The sequence below is a fragment of the Aspergillus fischeri genome, genomic scaffold, assembly GCF_000149645.3.
Source record: "Aspergillus fischeri NRRL 181 1099437636247 genomic scaffold, whole genome shotgun sequence".
In the NCBI taxonomy this organism is placed as follows: domain Eukaryota; kingdom Fungi; phylum Ascomycota; class Eurotiomycetes; order Eurotiales; family Aspergillaceae; genus Aspergillus; species Aspergillus fischeri.
Genome location: NW_001509772.1, coordinates 632,733 through 648,038, shown reverse-complemented (window position 1 = coordinate 648,038; position 15,306 = coordinate 632,733). Strand labels below are relative to the sequence as shown.

General features: G+C 49.3%; 4 protein-coding genes across 4 annotated transcripts, besides 1 other annotated feature; 3 read left to right on the top strand and 1 right to left on the bottom strand.

The window, feature by feature from the left end:
* Positions 1 to 880: 880 nt before the first annotated feature.
* Positions 881 to 1,495, bottom strand: NFIA_034760 (uncharacterized protein; the record flags this gene model as incomplete). Its single annotated transcript, XM_001265804.1, has 1 exon — positions 881 to 1,495. One exon carries the CDS (start codon positions 1,493 to 1,495, stop codon positions 881 to 883), a length of 615 nt encoding a protein of 204 aa, XP_001265805.1.
* A 4,401-nt stretch (positions 1,496 to 5,896) lies between these two features.
* Positions 5,897 to 5,924: a microsatellite.
* Positions 5,925 to 6,767: 843 nt separating this feature from the next.
* NFIA_034750 (uncharacterized protein) lies at positions 6,768 to 8,184 on the top strand (the record flags this gene model as incomplete). The annotated part of the gene is made up of 2 exons (XM_001265803.1): positions 6,768 to 7,367; positions 7,429 to 8,184. The coding sequence occupies 2 exons, from the start codon at positions 6,768 to 6,770 to the stop codon at positions 8,182 to 8,184; spliced, it is 1,356 nt and encodes a 451-aa protein (XP_001265804.1).
* An 802-nt stretch (positions 8,185 to 8,986) lies between these two features.
* NFIA_034740 (uncharacterized protein) lies at positions 8,987 to 10,069 on the top strand (the record flags this gene model as incomplete). The annotated part of the gene is made up of 1 exon (XM_001265802.1): positions 8,987 to 10,069. The coding sequence occupies one exon, from the start codon at positions 8,987 to 8,989 to the stop codon at positions 10,067 to 10,069; it is 1,083 nt and encodes a 360-aa protein (XP_001265803.1).
* A 550-nt stretch (positions 10,070 to 10,619) lies between these two features.
* On the top strand, positions 10,620 to 15,305 carry NFIA_034730 (putative UDP-glucose:glycoprotein glucosyltransferase; the record flags this gene model as incomplete). Its single annotated transcript, XM_001265801.1, has 5 exons — positions 10,620 to 10,765; positions 10,824 to 11,177; positions 11,238 to 12,069; positions 12,122 to 12,382; positions 12,435 to 15,305. The coding sequence occupies 5 exons, from the start codon at positions 10,620 to 10,622 to the stop codon at positions 15,303 to 15,305; spliced, it is 4,464 nt and encodes a 1,487-aa protein (XP_001265802.1).
* Between the last annotated feature and the right edge of the window lies 1 nt (position 15,306).

The window sequence follows — 15,306 nt, the reverse complement described above, 5'->3', positions numbered from 1 at the left end:
CAATTCAAGACATTACTGTTGCCCTAGGAAGGTTCGAAAAGTCCCCAAGTTCGGAACCGCAATTATGGCAGCAGCGTCTAGAACATTGCCTATGGAATCTAGATAGTTGAACGATTTGATCAAATAGATTAAGGTACCTATCACCCGAAATAACGCCAGTTCTGATTAGCGAGAATCGACGGAATGGGAGACGGGAGCTGCTGATGTCCCTGATTATTTGCCCAAGCCTCTCCTGCCATTCAAGTGAAGCAAGAGAAACTATCAGCGCCTTGAATCGAATAAGATGACTGGACTACTACTTGAAGGACCATTGTTCCTGCGCCACAAGAACAAACGCAATCCTCATCCGAGTGCGGGCGATCCTTCGTCGTCGACCGGCCAGACTCGGATTCAACCTCCCAACAAAGTCAGGTTCGCTGAGCCGGCCACTCCGACCAGAACAGTTGAGATATCATCCAATGAGATAAACAGCGAGGAAAACCGCTGCTGATGTCGATATTGTGGAGAACAAACGCGGCGGATCCAATGGTCCGTAAAGTCAATCAGCAAACTTTAAAGGCCTACCTTTCTATGATGATGACTTTCTGACACAATCAAGTTGATTAGTTAGAGGGAGACATGAGGCGTCTTGCTGGCTCTACAATGAGGGAATTTTGAACAAGGTTCTTATCTTTGTCTTGTGTCGGACCTAACGCGGACCGAGCCTTGACATTCATTGATTGCTAAGGTGTGAAAAAACGTCGCTAGTATCTAACAGCATCTGCTCGCTCAGTCGCTTCCCCATTATATAGAACTATTCGTAAATTCGTAAGATCCGCCATATCCGCGTAGAGGTGCGCGGATAGTCTCAATGATGTGATATGAAGACAATTGGAATGGGTCAAAAGACGGCATTCGTATGTAATATGGGAGAGGGACAGGTGAACATCCTCCGCCCAGGCACAAGCATGGATGCATATTTCCGACTCTTGGCAGCAAATCTGTTCTTCTTTTCCGTTGCGCGTTGAAGCGTATCGCTCTTGTGCGACTCGCGTGACGATGTACGCGCCAATGAACTGGCCTTTTCTGATCCAGGGCCTCGAGGTGTGCCTGTGACGGAGCGACGGCGAATCATCGCCTTGACTGTCTTGGCAACTTGTTCTCGGATGGCAGAAATGTCCATCTCGGTCCTATCGTTGGCTCCGTAGTTGGGTCCGTTGTCTTCGTAGTAACTCAAACGGTGCATCTGGCGTCTGCGTTCTTTCTGGGTTGCTTCCATCGATTTGCGAAGAACAGCGGTATGGCCGACGCAACGACGCAGATTGGGCGACGGAGACGCGGTTTCTTGTTGCAGTTTGTCATGGGACATATTTGCTACCTTGCAAGGCACGGCAGCTTTCCTGGCGATAGGAGGTATACGAGTATTGATGCGAGAAACCCGGCGGAAAAAGGCTGCGGTAGTCGGGAGTACTTCCATTTCCTCAGAGAGGAAATTGGGACGATGTGACCCAGACATCGGGTTCGAATGATGGTGCTCCTCTTGGAGTTCACCTTTCAACTCAAGGGTGTGAACTTCATCAATGATTTGTTGTTGCTGGATTCGGGTCGCGCAGGGACCAGAGACCTTATATCTTCGTCCAGGAGAATCGATGAAGCTATTAACTTCACAGCCTCTTTCTCAAATGGGCAGAAGGCCGGATATGACCGATCACTTAGGTTATGATGTATAACTCCACTTTTCGTGGCCGTCCATGGTTCACGAAGATCATCTTCCTGTCAATTGCTGCGTCCCGCAGGCTGGACACCAGCCACCAACTCTGTTGACCTCCAACCGCGAACTGGAGTGGGCCCTCTCTCCTCCCTGATTGAGATAATGGTGTTCGTGTTTCGAGAGTGGCGAGTAATCAAATCGAGTCCTTGATATCATGACTCGGCCTTTGCCGAGCGCGGTCATGAATAAGCCAACAATGATAATGATATTGTCATTGCAAGCCATGAAATGGCCGTCTTGATTGTCGTAACCACCAAGAGAGGAAGGGTTGACCTGACCAGCTATATGCATTGAGTTTGCCAGCAAAAGTTTACCTCTTCCATCTCAGGATAAGTACGGAGCACTATTAAGTTCTATGCAGTCATGATAGCATAATGCTCAATGTGAGGTTGTTCAATATGGTTAGAAATGATAGTTATTGATTCACTCAGTCGTTCAGCCCAATGCGACGCCTCTTCAGATGCATATTAATTCTGCCCTCCTTACAGAGACGGATGTTAGAGAAAGCTGGTAAGGACGGGGAAGAAAGACTGTTGTCGACGCCTGAGGCAGCACTTTCTGGCCTCCTCAACTCCCCTCCCTTGCTCTTTTGCACCCTTACACCGTACAGCTCCCCCCTTCGCCAAATGGATGTATTGAAATCTATCTTAGTCTTGAAATGCTTGTGGTATCTTTGATCCGCCTTTCATATATGACATTTTTGGTTCTGCCTTTCCTCGACATTGCATTTTGGAATCTGATTTCTGACGTTCATGAAGATGTCAATTTTGTTACTTGTGTACAGCACCTCCATTGATCTCGTTAGCAAGACAGGTTACCACATTCTAGCGAGATGTCGGGCTTGAGGACTAGTTTCGAATATAGATGATTACAATCAGAGGATTCCCTAAGCGCTTGCAAGCATGGTAGCTCACGAAAGCCCTCTGACAAGCACTCTCGGGAGGCGCTACAGCTCGGTCAATAGACTCGATACTTCGTGTCGCTGACACTCCTTAAAGCTCTCGGCCCACTCGTACTTTTCTGGAAGAGCTTACTGGTCTTGAAGACGCAAAGCATAATGCGTCACAGCTGACACCATTCTTCCTGGTCTGGTGCCTAGATGACCAAGTCCTGAAGATCTGTGCCTGTGAAACCATAGTTGCTCCACTTGGACCAGCATGCTGCTTGGCGCGATATCAAGTTATTTATGGTATAGATGCACGGTCCAAGTTGATCGGTTCGGTGTTCTGGAGAGAACGGGTGTGAGTCCATCTTCAAGGTGATGGCTGTTCCCCATAAGAGCATCCCATTACCCTGTGCAGGACCTTGACAGGTAGCCTGGCTGACGGACCACGAAACCATAAAATTGCCGGGGTCCGTTCCAAGAGGGCTTGATGCCATCCACCCTGTGAACGGGTGACTAGGTAAATCCGTCAAAGGCATGAAACGATAGAGGCCAAGACATGAAGGCGAGGAAGAAAAGATGGAAAGGGAAACAAATGATATGGAGTAAGAGAAAGACATCGAACTTTTATTTGGTCCTAGCTAGACATCATGATGCTAGGCAATGGCAATAAGGATAGATGTCCAACTTTAGTCTAAGCTGAAGCATAATGCAAGCTTTCTCTTATCATCCATACCTTAGTGCAGGTCAAATTGACGTCAAATGTTAAATGTCAATAAGGTCTGATTTGGATACAAACCGAATAGCTGTAGCAAGTGGCCATCAAATAATCATACATAGATGATGAACAGTTATGTCTCTGTTAACTACTTAGACTTTACTTATTCACCAATAGAAATGTTAGAGTGAGACTCAAAGTCAGATCTGTGTCCCTGCTTCCTGACAATGAATCTTCAACTTTGAGATACACCATTGGTACGTTGAAAGTATACGGATACTGAACTCGTGATGCCCCTGCCTTGCCTCATTCGGACTCCTTCGCCTAAACTCAACTTTCGGCTGAAACCCTGATAAACAAATCGTTCAAGGCAGATGCACTAGAACCATAAAAGGCTGGCCCGTCATGCCCGTTTCGGCGCGGACTGTGATCCCAAGAAACCGGTTGGAGCGGGGTCCAGGGGCCGAGTCCGACAAGTTGGAGATGCTAGGCTTACTGAGTCACTAGCAAAACATAACTACGGAGTAGTTAACTAAGTTAACTAGTTAGTTAACTACCAGCATGCTGTTAGTAGTAAACTAAAAAGGACATAGGCTTCACAAATCCCGTCGTTTTTGGCACGAGCGATTGCGTCTCGATGAGCGTTCTAGGTTAATATTTCAGCGACCTCCAGATAGCAGTGTCTGCGCAGGATTGGAATGCTTTGTTGATCAAATTGAGATCAATCCAAGAGGTCGCGGTAGGAGTCTCAAACTTCGGACTCTGGGTTTCGGAACGTCTCCTGCAGCTTGACTGAAAATGGGGGCCGAAAGATTGCCTTTCATGGCTACTGACATCAGCTGAAGTTGATCCCTCGATCGTCGAGAGTGATCGACAGCAAAAGATGAAAGATCAACGTTTGGCATTACAGTGTATGAGCCTATGACGTCCAACGGTGCTGTGTCTCGAGGTAAAATGCCCGATGTTGGTCATATTTTGGGTATTCGACTCGTGTACTCCATATGGAGTAAAATATGATGCCAGTGTTCAATCATCCGCCCACCGAGTCGATAGGGAGAATGGTATTACTACTGAAAATGAACCATTTCGAAGTACTGCTCATACGGCAGTTTGAGACAGGTACGCAATATGGAGTACTCAGCGACCTACCAGTAAGTAGTACGCAGGAATCGAACGGAGCTGTTCTTTACACTTGTCTCAGCTCAGCACTACGTAATGTTAAATGAGGAAAATCAATCTCAGGGACATCCGGACTTGTGCCTAATGCTGCGTGTCGCACGTAAAATCCAAGATTGATCGCTTGGCGCATCATGCAAGATAACGGCACGGCGAAATTTCGAGCAATTGAACTGACTGCTCACTTCGGTTGACTGGAAAAAGAGGAGATGTCTGATTGTGGCAGGAAGTACGTCCGTACGCTAGTAATGTCTTAGACTGTTGGAGTTCTAGAATTTAGGTACATACGTACGAGGCTGATGGTACCTGAACGGACAAAAGGACAACGACGCGCTAGGATGATGGCGGAACCCAGCACACTGGGGCCCGGCAAGCAGCTCGCCAACCTACGGGGGTTGTTTGATCCACCTTCGTTGACTCAGCCATTCTGATTTGTTCGTCCTGGATGTCTGGCCCGCGCGGAAGGTCGGGAGCCTGCAAGGTCAAACCGTCAAACAAACCACAACGACGGACTTGTCCCCAGCAAGAATGGTTTCTCGTTAGGATGGGTTTTTCCAACGGGCTGTATTTATCGAGTCTGGACTTTTTGAGTTGGACAGTAGTCACAGTGCGGAGTATTAGTGAATTTATTATTTTCATGTGAAATCTGAACAAACGCCGATTGTAAGAACTGATATGATGCATCAGCGTTTCCTTTGTTTGCCGGAAGATAGGCGATTGATTTTCTGCGTCACATTGATGGTGTGTGCTCTGCGAGTTTCATCGTACATCAGCCTCCGCGCTGCAAGTTGATGTCAGTCTGTCCGTACTTCGAAAAAAAAGTGATTGAGAATAGAAAACGAAGCTTCCTATCTTACGTACCTTACATCCATTCATGGATACGTACCTAAGTCCGGAATAGCAAAACTGTCAGACAGCAATTGGGTACCGTCATTGGGTGGCAGCATCCACCTGGCAGTTTCCACACGGCGGAAGGCGAAGGTGAAAACCACGGAACCGGAACATGGATCGAAGGATTCGTTAGTCAAAGTCTCCAAGAGTCAATGGTTCAGGAATCAGGAAGCAATTAGCAGGTAAAACTGATCGACTGTATTGTAATTATTGACCGGTGGGAGGGGCAAAAGTGGGACTGCAAAGAGAGTCCAGAAGCCTCGATCAGCTCTTCCTTGTAATAATTAATGAACCCGATCAGTGCGGTGCTTATTAGTATGAGGATTATTAGTCCGATCCACCACCCATTTTCCCTCGGAAGCCCGTCCATAAGGCAGGTACCATTTATTCCTGGTTCTTCCTCTTTCCCCTCCTTCTGTCTATTTTGATGATGTTGTTTTGGACCTGGTGATTGATAGATATTATTATTATTCCAGTATTGTCGTTGTCATTGTTGTTGTTGTTGTCTCACTTCCACGCGACTGCGTCTGCGTCTGTCTTATTCTTTGTTCTGACGCCACATTCGTTGCTTCTCACTCTTCGTCGTCGCTGGATCTCAAAATTTCCATTCTATTCGTTCTTTGACTCGCAAGACTTGGTTTTGGATCTATCCAAAATCTACAAAGCACCATATCTCCTCGGCTTCTTTCAGCGCACTGATCCTCGATCACTGTTTGCTTTATTGCTTTGACAGCATCCCCGCCGAGTTTATCGACTTTTCGTCATACAACGCACACCACCCTTTTTTAATCCAATCTTTATCGGCGTCTTTCGAGTGCTCCAACAGCTTGATTAGGACTCGAAACAAAAAGGACCCAGAGGGAAACGAAAGTTAAATTCGGCTTTCAATCAATTGACTTGACCAGCGAAAATCAAGCAAACCGGAACTTCTTCCGTTTGCCTTCCTCAAGACGCTTTTTCCCCCTCACGCCGGAACAGACCCAAGGGATAGTACTTCTCACTTACGCTCCTCTCCCAGTTCAGCAAACCCTTCATCCACTTTGGTCAATTGCTGTTTTCGAGGTGCAGATTCGTGGTATGGAGTCGCGGGTTTCACAGGTTACACGCAAGTGATACCAGCCGTCTTTGCGATCCGCGTTTTCGGTACTATTTGGATTGACTCTTCTACCTGCATCTCCATCACGTCGCACACACGTCCCCTGAACGTATACTCGAAGTTTGATTTACTCAGGACATTTCCTGACCTGCAAGTCCTTTTAAAATCCGCTCCTTTCCAAGAGGTTTCGTTCTGAATTTCAACGAGTTCCAATCGACCATCTGACTTTCCATTCTCTTCCTTATCGACAAACATGGCACATTTGGAAGAACGCCCGAGCAGCCTAGATGGCTCTGCCTGGACCTGGATCTTCGACCACTGCCTACGTTATCCTGAAACCTACGAGATTCCGCTTCGTACTATGTACGCGCTGAACTGCAACCCGACCAGACAACCTAGCTCGGGAACCCGCACCCCCGAAACTGCTTTCTCAAATCGCTCTTCCAGCTCGTCCAAAGCCTCCGTCTCCTCTCAGGACTTCATCTTGGATCCCGCTGCGGACTTCAGGGCACAGCTGACTCATCATATTGCTCGAATGCCATCCCAGCCCTGCTCCCTACCGCCAAGTTTCGTGACCTCTTTCCTTCGTCGCTGTTTCGCTCCTCAATTGGACGAGGTTGATTTTCCTCAGGCCTTAACCGCCCTGGACTATCTAAAGGACCTAGAAAATCGCCGGAGAAGAGAGGTTGCGGCCGCATTACAGCGACTGAATATCCATCCCGACGACCTCAAGGAGAAGACCGAGCTTGCAAAGAAATATCCGGGGGTTCTCACATGGATCGAATCGATCAATGTTCAAGGTCGTAGAGTTGAAGCTCTCTACACTCAGATCTACCTCGGACTTCGCCGCTGGGTAAGCTGGGTTTCCCTCTTATCCTCGATGACTACTCGCCTTTACTGACATGGTTCGCCAGATCTTGATCAACGAGATGCTGTTGGCGCCATTTAACAAGGCCAATTGCATTGCCATGCTGAACACGCTCTTCCCCCCTGTGACGGAAGCGACGGTTACGCCCACTTCTCAACTGACTCCCCAAATCCTCAAATCTCAGCGTGACGGATTTTTCCGATACATCTCTGCTTTTGAGACCAACGGTAGGCAAATACTAGACAAGGTGATCACCCAGGGAGCACCCGAAGGTGAAGCGAATGGATGGCCATTGGTTCGGGAAGCCCTGGACAAGTATCTGCGAATTGCCAATGAGATCATCGACGAGTGTGCGCTGGTGAACGGACCTTCCAGCTTCGAAGAACGAGATGACCCCGCACCTCGTGGCCACAAGAGTCGCAAAGTCGACTCCGGCATCAGCCTCGGATCGACCGATAAGCTTCCCCCACCTTCGATCCGCAGTGGCAACAGCAACGAGGACATTTTGGACAAGCCTCTTCCACCACCGCCGGAGAAACAGCCTCATTTTAAAGCGGGTGGTTCGGCCCTTGATCGACTGGCCCGCGAACTTCGAAAGCTCGGGGACGTTGGAAAGGCCAAAAGTCTCAAGAAAATGAGGTCTACAAGTGCCCTCAGTATCCGTCCAGAGAACCTCCCTAGTCACGCGCCAGATGAAGAATCATACTTCGACACAGATGAACTGAAGCGCAGGAACCTGATTTGGGAGGCTACCACTCGCAAGCGAACTCATTCAAAACAATCGAGCTCTGATTCTCGATGACTGTTGGATTTATATGTACTGCACTCACATTTTCTTTCAAAAAGCAACGGAGGGACAGAGAAAAGCGTGGGTCTGGAGTATTGGTGGTATTCGGAGTTTGTTTTTTCTCTTTTTGTGGCTTTTATGTTCATATGAAGTTTCAGGATGTATTTTTTGTCTTCGGCATCTGAATCGGCTTAGCATGTCTTTGACGGGAGGATTGGCGTCTGGAAAGCGTTTGATACTGCACAAAATGTACCTAGAGAGGACTTGTTGCACGACTACCAGCTTATGATACACATGTTTTATGACCATCTTTGGCAGGATCAATTTAAACCTGTTGTCGAACATCGTTGGGAGCTTGTAGAAACGATAGAGGCCCAAAATAGCTCATTCCTTGTACTACAATTCCTTTGCCATGGTGTTAAAGATGAGGAGGCCTGCTGCCTTGAGAAGATGGCTGAGCCGTACCACTTGTCATTCCATCCTATATTCATGCTGTTTCCACCATGTGAATCAATGATAATGGTCTCTTCTTTGGTTGGATCATAAGGAATACTACATCTCGAGCTGCTGCTTGATGTATTCCGAATAGTAGAAAACATAGATTTGCATCAGGTATAACACGATCGAAAGACACTCGAATGCACCAGAGCAGCTGGCTGTGAATTTTCCAAATCTTCTTCAATCCAGACCCTTAGGCCTGGAGAAACACCTGAGTCTCTCTGTTTCAATTCCTGGACTCTCACTTTCCTTCTTGTCTCATCGAAATACGACTCAACAAGCATCACACACACCGTGGTAGTACTCATAACTCATCTCCATGCCATCATCTACGAATAACCTTACGTCTCCTGAAGTCAAGGCAAAACTCAGGCCCAAGCTGAAAGGATACATAGCTCGCAATGATGAGGATGACACGGTCCAATTCCTCGAGACTTGCTACATGTTCTTGCCACCTGACGGACAGAAGAATCTCTATAACGATATTTGGGCTTGTCAGTCTAATGATGAACTTCACGAACTAGCTGAAATGCTCGACACTGGGCTCATTCGACCTCTCCTAGCCAACGCGAACCACACCCCTGAACTCGGCTCATCTTATTCTGCAGAGGAAGACGCCATCGACCTCATTAGTTCAGACTACCGGAAAGTACTGGAACGACTGCGGAAAAAATGCCTTCAGCGAGACGGAAATAAATGCGTCATTTCCGGCTCCTACGACCAGAACTCGGACCCTCCAGACGAAGCTCTCAAGGGTCCTCTAGAAGCCGCACACATACTACCGTCCGTACTAGGAGGCCCAAAGGACGAGAGGAAGGCGTCGTCAGACGCCTTGGCAAATCTATACCGATACTTCCCTGCTCTGCGGTTTCGGCTCAAGTTCACGTTGGAGGACATCAACCGCGAGCATAACGCGATCATGATGTTATTCCCGCTTGATCGCGAATTCAAGGCTTTCAGCTTGATATTAGAGGCAACGAGCACTCCAAACCGTTACAGAGTCAAGACGTTTCCGCACTTTGCTACGGCGTACAGAGGCTTTCTACCGGCAGATGGATTGGTCACTTTGACGAGTCAGAGCAAGCGGTGTCAGCCACCGAGCCCTATTCTGTTGGCCGTGCATGCTGCGATCGGGAACATCCTGCATGCTTCTGGGCGGGGAAAGACAATTGGAACTGTTATGCAGGAGGCGAGGGAGGATTGGGCGTGCATGGCTGGGGACGGCAGTACAGATGTTGGAGAGCTCCTCTCCGTCACCAGCTTGGCTCTCTTAGCCTCAAGCGACCGGGCCAGGCATCACCAGAATGGACGGAGAAGAGGGAAAAGGCGCAGTTCGCCTCCGGAAGCAGAGGCTGGCAGGAAGAAGAAGGGCGATATTCTTGGAGGGAACGATGGTATCTAGACTCTCATCAACTCAGCTGCCCCTGTGCAAGGCACTGGGCCACGGTGAACAGCATAGGTGATAGAGCAACAACAGCCACAAAAGCAGCAATTTAAATCCTGTGGATATAATAAGTCAAAGGCCAAGCTGTTCTCCTTCAAGAAACGCAGTGTACAGTACCAGCTACCTTACTTTGTACAGAACAACGCAGTTTCATGAAGTGACAGAAATAACCGGCCAATAGGAAGCTTCTTTCTTCTACACGGAAGTTCTGCGCTAGTGGCCGCTGCGCCTCCCGTAGGAGCTCTCAGCAAGGTGGCCTGAAGAGCTCCTGTAGACATGTAATGAACGAGGTAACTTGCTTACAGACTCCTCTCGTTGAGACGGAGATAAATGCTTCTCTTTATGCCTTATTAAGATTACGCGTTTTATCTGCCTGTACGCTACCTGCAACCCAACATCGAGCTTGAACCGTCGGCCCGTTATGCTTGCTATTCGGCTGCCGTTCCACCTAGCAACTTGATAAACAGTTCGACAAAAGAAGCTGTGGATTAGAGGCCTCGCTTCAGTTATGGCTATAGGCTTAGGCTCCGTCACCTCGTGGCGGCTTTGCTGTGTAGTACTGGCTGCGTTGACCCCTGTGGTCCGTGGCAGCCCATCTGTCAATGTTGCTTTACAAGCATCATTCGATTCAGCACCGTATCTTCTAGAGCTATTGTAAGCACATCCAGCCATCCCATTCCGTATGCTCATAGCTTGCTCATCAAGAAATCAGAGAAACAGCTGCGGAGGAGAACTCAACGTCGTACTTCCCCCTACTCGATCGTATTGCGGAGGGAACATTTGACGATGCGACCACAGAAAAGCAGCTTTATGACCGTTTCCTACAAGTCGTGTATGATGATGGACATCTCAGCGCCCCGGAACTTTTGTCGTCGTTCAAGCTGTCTCTGGCGATTCGATCGGCGGCCCCTCGAATCACGGCGCACTATCAGTTCTATAATGCGTCTGTCCAGCATTCGTTGATGGCGGCGCAGGATGCCGCATGTCCTGTCTGGGTTCATTCGGAGGGTAAACAGTATTGCTCCTCCAGTATGGAGCGTGCCCAGCAGGACGTGATGGGAGAGTCGTGAGTTGCTATTGTTCTCGGCTGTGGGTTTGAGGGTGTCTAATATGCTATGGTGTGCAGAGATCCGCGAGAACTTCCCTTCGATCGTGTGCTAGGAGATATATCGCTTCCACCGGCCATTCTGTATGGGGATATTGCGTCTCCCATGTTCAGGGACTTTCATCATACCTTGAGTACGCTCGCCAAGGAAGGGCAGGTCTCGTATCGTGTGCGCTACCGACCACCTCAGCATTGGATATCTCGTCCCCTCTTTGTCTCTGGTTATGGTGTCGAACTTGCTCTCAAGCGGACGGATTATATTGTGATTGATGACCGTGATGCTGGGAAAAGGAGCCAAAAGGATTCGGGGAGTTCTGAGTCGGCTAGCGTGGAGGAAGAATCGCCTGATGACCTGGGAGCCCTGTCTTCCTCAGAAGTGGCCCGTCTCGGTCTGAACACGGTCAGCTACGTGATGGACAGTGAAGAGCCCTTGGATACGCTTGTGAGGATTTCTCAGGACTTTCCCAAGCACTCCGCCAAGATCGCGGCCTACAGTGCGTCAGACGCTCTGCTGAAAGATATCCGTACGAGCCGGCTTGGAATGCTTCCTTCAGGCGTCAATGCTATGTGGATCAATGGCGTTCAGATTGATCCTCGTCAGGTAGACGCATTCACACTTTTGGATCACCTCCGTCGCGAAAGAAAACTAATCGACAAATTTCGGGGCATTGGACTTTCTGCTAAGGAAGCTGTCGATTTGCTCTGCCATCAGACCCTCGGAGAGACACTGGCGAAGGATTCCCCTCCGCGTTACAACTACCGGGACCAAATTGAGGGCGGCGGCGTGATCATCTGGATGAACGACCTAGAAAAGGATACAAAATACCAATCATGGCCAGACGACCTCTCGGCAGTAAGCTTCCACCTTCAATTCTGTGTTTGAATGGCGTACTTACCATGAGCAGTACCTTCAGCCCATGTACCCGGGCCAACTCCCCGCTGTGCGGCGCGATGCGCATAATATTGTCGCCCCTGTGGATCTCACTAGCTCTGATGACATGGAGCTGGTCGTCAAGACTCTCCAGGTGTTTGTCAAGAGGAAGATCCCAGTGCGATTTGGTTTGGTACCTCTTGCTTCGTCTCCGGGATCCGTCGCGCAACTCAAAGTCGCTCATTATCTCCATGAGACTTTTGGTCTGGCCAGCCTGATCCACTATTTGGAAGAGGTATGCCGCACCAGGTGTCATTTGGTCGTCTGTGTGCTAATGTTGTAAATAGTCCGCAGCCAAGAAGAAGATAGGGTCTCCGGACAAGGCCACCTTCCAACATGCCACCAAGGATCGAACTTCGCGGCCCAATAAGCAAATCCGGTCATTCGACGAGATTTTGAAGAGCGATGAGCTTGAGATCCTGGTTTCCCGAACCAAGCAATATCAGGATCGACTTGGAATCAAGGGCAACGCACCATATATCTTGGTGAATGGAGTCTTTGTTCCTCGGGACGACAACTGGCCTCAAGAAATGAGTATGAGGGTTGGTCGCGACTTGCAGACCATCCAACAAGGAGTCGTGGATGGATCTATCGAGGAAGATACCTGGCTTCCCGAACTTTTCCTCTCGGAAGCATTCGATCGCCGCAATCCCTTGATAATCCCCGAGGATTCAAAGGATATCCGAATTGTGGACATCTCGAAACTAGCAGAGTCTAGGGGAGAGTCCGCTGATACCCTTCGCATTTCATCTGAGACGGATACACTCGACAGTAAGCACCTGATCGTTGTCGGAGACTTTGACTCCGAGAACGGCCTGAAGTTGCTTGTTGAGGCTCTTGAACATCGGGAGACACACGGCGAAGTGGAGATGGTTCTGATTCATAACCCAGCTCCTGATGTAGAGACGGAAAGCGGATCTACCCTGGTCTATAACTCATTGAAGGGGACAGACAAAGTGGATGCTTCCCGAGTTCTAAGCGATTTGAAGACTGCGGAAATCACCAACTTTCCGGAAACAGAGGCAAAGAAAATGTCACAGTTTTGGGAGGCGCAGCAGGCCTTGGCTAGAGATCTTGGATTTTCGCCTGGGACGAATGGCGTCATTGTCAACGGCAGAGCGATTGGGCCTCTCCCAGATGGATCGACGCTATCGAAAGAAGATCTGGACGGACTTCTGGCCTACGAACAGGCGAGGAGAATAGGTCCTGTTGCAAAGGCCGCAAAAGATCTCGGTTTGGAGTCGAAGCTCTCTGGCCCTCTTGCGCTTGCCGAACTTAGCTCTCTTGCGGCTCTTTCGACCGTGTCCGACGTTCCTGAGGGCATTTTTGAACAGATGTCCAACATCAGAATGGATCTGTTCAAGAAATGGAACGATTTGCGGTCTGTCATAACTGTTTCGACTTCTGAAGATCCAGCTATCATCATCGCTGCTTCTATTGATCCTACATCGGAAACAGCACAGAAATGGCTGCCAATCTTGAAGGTGCTCTCGAAATTAGCCGGTGTCCGGGTCACATTGGCCCTGAACCCACGTGATGAGATCCAGGAGCTACCAACGAAGCGATTCTATCGCTATGTCTTGGACTCGGAGCCATCGTTCAACGATGATGGAACTCTTGCAAGGCCCACTGCCACCTTTTCTGGCGTGCCGGTGGAGGCACTTCTCACATTGGGCATGGATGTCCCATCCCCCTGGCTCGTTGCTCCTAAGGAATCGATCTACGACCTGGACAACATCAAATTGAGCTCCTTGAAACCAGATGCCAATGTTGACGCCATCTACGCACTCGAACACATCTTGATTGAAGGACATTCGCGCGATGTCACGGTCAAGACTGCCCCGAGGGGAGTTCAGCTAATTCTCGGCACCGAAGACAATCCTCACTTCGCTGATACTATCATCATGGCAAATTTGGATTATTTCCAGTTCAAAGCTCAGCCGGGACTGTGGAAGATCAATCTTAAACCTGGCCGCAGTCAGCGCATTTTCAACCTTGACAGTGTCGGCGGCCAGGGGTACAGTCCGCACCCGGGTGATGAGAACAGCGAAGTTGCACTCCTCTCATTCCAAGGGAAGACTCTATTCCCTCGCCTTTCGCGTAAGAAGGGCCAGGAGATGGAAGATGTCCTAGACACAGACGTCAAATCCGGCTCAGCGATGGACTACGTATCTAAGGGCTTCAACTTTGCTCAGGGTGTACTCTCAAGCGTAGGTGTTGGTTCTAAAGATGGTTTGGCTGAGAAGCAGGCGGACATCAACATCTTCTCTGTGGCGAGCGGTCACCTGTACGAGCGAATGCTGAACATCATGATGGTGTCCGTGATGCGAAACACCAAGCATACCGTCAAATTCTGGTTTATCGAACAATTCCTCTCGCCTTCATTCAAATCCTTCCTTCCCGATCTGGCGAAAGAATATGGCTTTTCGTACGAAATGGTCACATACAAATGGCCGCACTGGCTTCGAGCGCAGCGGGAGAAACAAAGGGAGATCTGGGGATACAAGATCCTCTTCTTGGACGTCCTTTTCCCGCTTTCACTAGATAAGGTCATCTTCGTGGATGCCGATCAAATCGTGCGCACGGATATGTACGACCTCGTCTCTCTAGATCTCGAGGGCGCGCCATACGGCTTCACACCCATGTGCGATTCCCGCGAGGAGATGGAAGGCTTCCGCTTCTGGAAGCAAGGATACTGGAAGAACTTCCTCCGCGGTCTCCCCTATCACATCTCAGCGCTGTACGTGGTAGATCTAAACCGCTTCCGGGCGCTTGCGGCCGGCGATCGTCTTCGCGGACAGTATCAGATGCTCTCGGCCGATCCCAACAGTCTGAGTAATCTCGACCAAGACCTGCCGAACCATATGCAGCATCACATCCCGATCAAGAGCCTTCCCCAGGAGTGGCTGTGGTGCGAGACCTGGTGCTCGGACGAGTCGCTTAGCACGGCGAGAACGATAGATCTGTGTAATAACCCGCAAACAAAGGAGCCCAAACTGGACAGGGCCCGAAGACAGGTTCCTGAATGGACGAAATATGACGATGAAATTGCGGCATTGGCGGAAAGAGTCGCCTTGGAGCAACAACGACAACAGCTGGAAGAGATGGAGTCTGCAGATCAAGACGAGGAGTCTGGTTGGGAAAAGGATGAGCTCTAGT